Source organism: Symphodus melops (assembly GCF_947650265.1).
Source record: "Symphodus melops genome assembly, chromosome: 10".
Lineage (NCBI taxonomy): Eukaryota > Metazoa > Chordata > Actinopteri > Labriformes > Labridae > Symphodus > Symphodus melops.
The window spans coordinates 5520263-5527927 of NC_136700.1; the positions used below are offsets into that span (position 1 = coordinate 5520263).

Sequence of the window (7665 nt, forward strand, 5' to 3'; positions counted from 1 at the left end):
CACACAAAGGAAACGATTATGTAAACGTAACATTGATCTGCAGAGATGTATACATCCTTTCTCTTGAATAAAAACTTTCTTTCAGACTCATTCTTTGGAAAATTAGTAGCAGGAGAGCTTCAATTTAACACTGCTTATCCGATATTAAACATTTTACCAGATGGTATAACTGATGAAAACTCACAGATAAAACAAATGCACATCCACATACTCATTGATATGACATTTTTCAACTGTCTTCTTTTGACCTTTTAGGCCCATGTCATACCTCCAGGTACTGACCACTGTTTATAAGTATTTGTTCATTGACATTCCTCTTTAACCACCATTGTTAAAGACAGGTTTATTTGGAGAAGCCAGATAGCAAACGTGAGGAGGAAGAAGAAGAGTAAACAGGTGGGTTTGTGGAGTGATAAAGCCCAGCAGAGAGGCAGATCAGGCTGATGCTCAATAAGGCCAAACGGAACTCGTTTTTTTATTCAGACTCGTTAGTAAGCATGCAAAGATCCCAGTGATTGATGCATTGGCTAATACAGATATATAGGCCCCTTTGTATGTGTATTTATTGTGATGCTCAGTCCAGACCACTGTGATCTCCAATTTGGATTTATTCATTTAGAGCAGCAGCAGTGATGTACGAGGGTTCCCTCAACCCCATCTTTTGTCTTTTACCAACATCCGTCCTGTCATCATTCTATTATGAAGAATACTTAGACACACACACACACACACACACACACACACACACACACACAGAGAGAGAAGGCATCCTACTTAACGCCCCCTGACTCCTCTGGGTGCTGTGTGGAGGAGGTGCTCCTTTCTTTCTCTCACCAGAGCTTGACTGTTTATCCAGCATCAGAGACTGGTTCTGCCACTTCAGGAGACCCTCCCGCAGCTACTGCTCTCCACCGACTCATAGTAACACAAGAAAGACCAATCACACTTGAAGGTTGAGAGATCCAGCTCAGTTTTAAAGGTAAGTTCACCTGCAAATATTTCTTTTTCACTGGAAGGTCATATTTTTAAAGTAAAAAATTATGCATATTGGAACCCTTTACACTGGTTTCCTCTGAAATGACTTGTGTGTCCTATTCATTTAATATTCCTTAATGCCTATACTGTTACAGTCTCATTTTTCTCCAAAGCCTCTGTTCAAGTCTTGAACACACACGTGACACTTTGTGGAGGTTGGCATGCCCTGGACCAGACCCCAGGTTGATCTTCATGCCGGCAGAGCAGAGGCCATGGTTCAGTATAGCATAGAAGACCACCACTATGAGGGCTCCCTGTTCCCCGCCTCCACCCTCATCCCTGTCACTGTCATCTGCATCCTTATCTTCATCATCGGCGTGACAGGAAACACCATGACTATCCTCATCATCCAGCACTTCAAGGACATGAAGACCACGACCAACCTCTACTTGTCCAGTATGGCGGTGTCTGACCTCATCATCTTCCTCTGTCTGCCCTTTGATCTGTACCGCCTGTGGAAGTACGTGCCCTGGCTCTTTGGCGAGGCAGTGTGTCGCTTCTATCACTACATCTTTGAGGGATGCACCTCAGCCACCATCCTTCATATCACGGCCCTGAGCATCGAGCGCTACCTGGCCATCAGCTTCCCTCTGAAAAGCAAGGTGCTGGTCACCAGACGCAGGGTCCAGTACATCATCATAGCCCTGTGGGGTTTTGCTCTGGTCTCCGCAGCTCCAACACTCTTTCTGGTCGGGGTGGAGTATGACAACGAAACACATCCCGACTACAACACTGGGCAGTGCAAGCACACCAGCAACGCCATTATGTCTGGACAGCTACACATCATGCTCTGGGTGTCTACCACCTACTTTTTCTGTCCAATGCTCTGCCTTATCTTCCTGTACGGCTCCATCGGGTGCAAGTTGTGGAAAAGCAGAAATGACCTTCAAGGCCCCTGTGCTTTAGCCCGGGAAAGGTCTCACAGGCAAACGGTCAAGATCCTAGGTGAGTGAGTCATTTTATTTCTTAATTCTTTTTTAACCCTGCCAACCCAGGGAGCAATCAGCACTCAATGGTCATAAACGAAAAGACTAAGACAAACAACTCCCACTGGGTTTGTCTTTGTTTTATGGCGTTCATCTTGATGTTTGTCCTTTTTTAAACTCGGCTTGAAAGGATGTATTATTGTACAAAAATACATCTCGACAGCAGGTTTGTAGTGTAAAACAAATGGATGTACTTTACTGGGTTGTTCGATTTTCACTTGTGCAGTTTGCAAGGAAACCTGTAAATTATGATAATCTTTTCTTTCTTTTTTTCTCAAAAGAACAGAGCCATTACAATTTTCAGGAGTTAGGCCCTCTGATTTTGCTTTCTAAAACCTCTCTCTGCCTTTTTTTTTTTTTTTTTCAGAAATTATAAAGGCTGACGATTCAGGAGTGGCATTAAGCCAGATATCGCTCTGTTCACAGTGTGCCTGTCTGTCATTGTTGCTAAAAGAAATCACCATTCTAGTTAGAGATTTGGGCTTTTCTGTTCCGGCTCTTTTGTTTAACATATATACAAGGAAGTCATTTTTACTCTGTTTTAAACCTAAAGTTGCTTCACCTCCTTTGTTCAGTCTAGTTCTGTAAAAGTTATTTCCCTGCGTATTGTGTGTCTTTTATCCTGTCATTTTTTTTAGGAAGAGAAAGCTGCTGTGTTAATGTTGATATCAACGGCCAAGTTGCTCTGTTTGGTCTGAAACAAATCATATCCTGCCACTGCACATTCTGATTGGTTTAATTTGCAGCTCTGGGATGTTGCACAGGAAACCCTGTTTTACATTGAAAAACCATTGCCAATCTGTATTAACCAAATATGTAGTCATAGAACATCCATTAGGATATTAAAGCTGTTCATTAGCTGAACACACATTGCACAGAGCTCATGTTGTCAGATGAGCATTCATTTGTATCCACATTTGTTGAATCCCAAATTGGATTGTCATCAGGGACCTCCATAAATCAGACCTAAAGCAAATTTGCATGCTCCCACTATCCTTTTCAATCTGCTTGTGTCACACACCTCTGGAGTCCCTCAGTGATTGCTGTCCCTCGTACGACACAATCAATTCTATGTGTCATTTGTCCACTCTGTGCACACGATGTAGGAGTTCTATTTATAGATAACTGTTATAAGCCAGAAACCTCTGTTTTAATTATTGAACTGACATTTATTAGCCTTACTAAATTATTGCCTCCATCAGACAAATTGATGGTGGTTTTGTTTGCTGGGCTTCTTGATCAATATCAGTGACTCAGTGATGACCTCAACAGGTGTTAAATTTCCCCATCAAGAACTGAAAAAAGCTGTCTCCTTTTTTCTGATAAGTGAGACGTTTTCTTCACAGCTTTTCTGTTGCATACATACTCTAATTGTCTTGCATACTTTTATGGTTGGAGCCAATTACAAGCCAACATTGCTTTAGAGAACAAGAGAAGTTTTGTGTGTGTGTGTGTGTGTGTGTGTGTGTGTGTGTGTTTGGGGGTAAAAGAAAAGTTCTTTGGTTGTAAATTGCAGCTGGCCATCAATAAATGTTGAGGGTTTAGCACTGCCCATAGATCAGAGGTTATTTAAAGAGCCTGAAAATCAATCATTTAATTAGAATCTAATCATAAAAAGCCTCCATATGGATACACAATATTGTTCTTTTCTTGGGATCCAAAGAGGCTGGGAAAAATGTTTTTAAGTGCAGCTTACTGCGACACCTCCTATTTGAGAGAAACACTTGATAAGAACAGATTACTGTGAAAATGAGGCAGTTGTTTTGTGTGTGGAAATCCAACACCTGACATTCACCGCTATACTTGCGAGGTCAAGGAAAAATACACACCTAACTGAAAGTATTTTTGGCCTTTTTCTAGAGGACATATGACTGGCTTTCTGGATTTAAAGGAACAGTTAGACATTTGGTGTAATTTGATTTCTTGACAAAATTTGATATGAGAAAATTGATTTATTATGGGTAAAAGGGATTTATCCATTTTACCCATAATTGTGTTGCAAATGCACTATATTCCTAAAGCTACAAACAACTGAATATTTTCATCCTGAAGTTTACCCAGAATGGTTCATGTCCTCCTCTTGGAAAATATTTTACATGAATTGAGGGTAGGCTGATGTGTGACACATAATGTGTTTTATTGATTGTATCCATTGTGTGTATAAATGTCCATTTATTGTTCTAAATAAGTGTTACTTTTAATGCTATTTCATGGAATAATTGCTGTACAAATGTTATGCCCCCTTCCTTTTCTTTCTCCCTCAGTGGTGGTGGTGCTTGCTTTCATCATTTGCTGGCTGCCCTACCACATCGGCAGGAACCTCTTTGCTCAGGTAGACGACTACGACACAGCCACGCTGAGTCAGAACTTCAACATGGCCTCCATGGTGCTCTGCTACCTCAGCGCCTCCATCAACCCTGTCGTCTACAACCTCATGTCTCGAAAGTACAGGGCTGCTGCCAAACGCTTGTTCCTACTGCGTTGTAGATCCAGACAAGCCAACCAGGGCCAGAGACAGCTCTCCCACATCTCCACCCTGAATGAAAGCCTGACAGGGGTTTGAGGGGCACACTCTCAGAAGATACACGCTTTCTTTTCTCATCAAGGGAGAGATTCTTTAGAGTTCAGGAGCTACAGCTGAAGAGAAACAATTCCGAACAGGTGGAGACCAATGGGGTTGAGATTTGCACAGCACTCAATGCAAAATCAGATTCCCCATTACGAAGAGACATGAGAATATTCAAGCATGACACATTAAACTTATCTTACAAGAAAATTCTAATTCAGCTAACTCATTTCAAGTATTTATAGCTCCCATAGGTTTTGTTCTCTGGCTTTATGTCAGCACGTAGTGAACACATGCACCACTTCAGTTAACAAAAATCATCAATCCACAGAACTGATTAATAAGTGACCCCACTTTGTCAATGACAGATGGTGTTCGTCACGTTTGAAATGTCTGCTCTTACTGTTTAATTGTTGTCCTAGCTGCATTCTGTTGAAAGATTGAATTCGTTGAAACATTATCATGTCGTTTGTTGGATGTCCTTATTAATGAAAATAATCAAAACAAGTAAACCCATTAGCTGTGGACCAGTTGTTGTTCAGACGTGATAATGTTTGATTGTGTGTGTGTGTCTGCATGTGTGTGCATATGTGTTTGTATGCTTGCAGGGCTTTGTACCTTCTCTTCTGTTTGATAGAACATATATTTGATAAAAGCAAATTACTATGAAAACGTGCAGTTGTGTGTGTGTGTGTGTGTGTGTGTGTGTGTGTGTGTGTGTGTGTGTGTGTGTGTGTGTGTGTGTGTGTGTGTGTGTGTGTATGTATGTATGTATGTATGTGTGTGTGTGTGTGTGTGTGTGTGTGTGTGTGTGTGTGTGTGTGTGTGTGTGTGTGTGTGTATGGGGGGGGGGGGCAAACAGAAGCCACCTGAGCCTTAAGGTTTTGGGGCTGTGTACGTGCTGGTCACCACATGTAATCTGAAACTGCTATTACATTACCTGGGCATTTAGTTAGATTTATGCTGGCAGCCACTGTCCCTGTATCACCATATTCAAGGTAATGGCTGCTCTAAAAGCAGCCATTACTTTTCCAAGGAATAAAAATATTGGATTGTCAGCAGTGGCAGAGCTTATTGCTTTTATTGCCTCTTTTTGCATAATCTTGACACCATTGTACAAATCTGCTTTGATGTTGCATTTTGAATGACAAATTGTATACTTTTGTACACCATGCACTGTGGCAAGAAAGCTAATGTCAAGTTATGTATTTTTTAACCTGAACAATGTCTAATCCCAAAATAAACCCAAAGTTTTCCAGCTTCTGTCTACCATAAATCTTGTCCTTGAAAAACAACTGTCATGATTTTATCCATGAATCATCAGGCCTTGGTTTGCACAAATACAAAGAGACAAAGTCTTGCTGGGTTGACTCATCCTCATGACACCTTTTTTTTTTTTTTTTACCAAGCCATTCATCTCTGTCAGAGGAGCTGAGGCAGCGGGGGAAAGATTAAATACCTCAGACCATTCTGTCATTACCTGGGGAGAGCTCAGCAAGCTGCATGACTTTTCTGTTGGTTATTTTCTTTCCTGATAATAAAAAGAATGTCCGCAAGTGACTTGTCCAGTCAGAGCCGTCATCACCTCCCTCAGGCCTTTTTCACACCATCTTGAATTGCTCAGGTCTAGAAATAAACAGTTTGTTTTCGCTCTTCTTTTCACTCTGTGACTTCCGTTCAATCTGTAACCAAACTGCATAGGTTCTGCAACATACATGCAGTCATTTATATTGATAACAATTCTGTAAGTGATGACATTTTGGTGGGAGATTTTAACTTCAACAGGAATAAATGTTCTCCACTAAAATGGTATTTTTTCTACATGGATAATATTTTACTGTACACTGTAATACATGATTCTGTAGTCATGTACATTTAACTTCATATATCTGATAGAATGTGTTCAAATAAATGCCACCTTGATTTTGTAGCAATTATTTAAGTAACTTTAAAACAAAAATGATTGAGATAGTATCTACTTATTTTGGTAGCATTAAATATAATCTTTATGTTTATGTCATTCTAAATTAAGATATTTTTTTAAAGAATCCAACTCAATAGAATTAGCAAGTTTTTATTTGAGAAGCACAAAAAGTGCAGATAATTTAACTCAGCAATTTCATTTGGTTGACAAAAGGGAGGAGAGTTTTATACTGTAATTTTAATGGCAACTTGTGGGTGAATGCAACATGTAATATTTACAGTCTATGATGCTACATTGCAAAATGAAATCAAGCAAACAAAGTAATACAGAGACAGAGACACAGTCACGGCAGAAAAATTATATTTATAATTTATATAAAAAAATATTTAAAAAAAAATACTTAGTTGTTGCTAATGTTATCCTACACCCTAATGCTATGCTACATGCTATGCTACCTCAGTTGCATTACATAAAATATAGCAACAAGTTTAATGCTAAAGCTAAGCAATATGCTATGCTACATCACAAGCTCAGAAGAAATTTATGACACAAAACACCAAGGCTAATGCTACACATAGTCACTTAAATTTTAACTCTGTTTCGCCGCAACCTCTCGCATCATCCCTCCCTGCTCGGTGGGAGGGGGAGGCAGACGGTACTCGCATGAGGTTGTGTGAAAAATGTATTTATGTATTGTTTTTTTAAAATCAAACAATTACAATTTTCCTCTAATACGTCTGCATTACAAACTGTACTTTATTTAAATGTTAACTATGTTTTGCCAGAGAAAATATTTTGTTGGAATTTTTTATGAAACAATAGTAAGGCAGAATCAAAAGGTTCACAAAAGAAACCCTTTAATAAAAGGAACTCAAATACTTTTTTTTTGGTTCTTCACTTGTTTTTCTAAGAATCAAGCCTGTAACATGGTTATTTTGTTTGTAAAAGCTTTCTGTATTGAGCTCAGCTTGCTTGTTTGCAAAAACTATGCATTTTCATAGTTCACAAAAAATGTGGAAAAAAGTCTGATTCTTTGATTGAAGTCAGGGGCCATATAAAATCTCCTGAAGGGCCGCAAATGACCCCCCGGCCGCACTTTAGACGCCCCTGCATGACATCAACCAATAGGGTGTCTAGCATTAAAGGGATACTCC

The 7665-nt window shown here is 39.7% G+C and overlaps 1 protein-coding gene across 1 annotated transcript; it reads left to right on the forward strand.

Annotated features, from left to right (window-relative positions):
* Positions 1-1196: 1196 nt before the first annotated feature.
* Positions 1197-4751, forward strand: mlnr (motilin receptor; the record flags this gene model as incomplete). Its single annotated transcript, XM_079354439.1, has 2 exons — positions 1197-1980; positions 4286-4751. The coding sequence occupies 2 exons, from the start codon at positions 1197-1199 to the stop codon at positions 4582-4584; spliced, it is 1083 nt and encodes a 360-aa protein (XP_079210565.1). The 3' UTR covers positions 4585-4751.
* Between the last annotated feature and the right edge of the window lie 2914 nt (positions 4752-7665).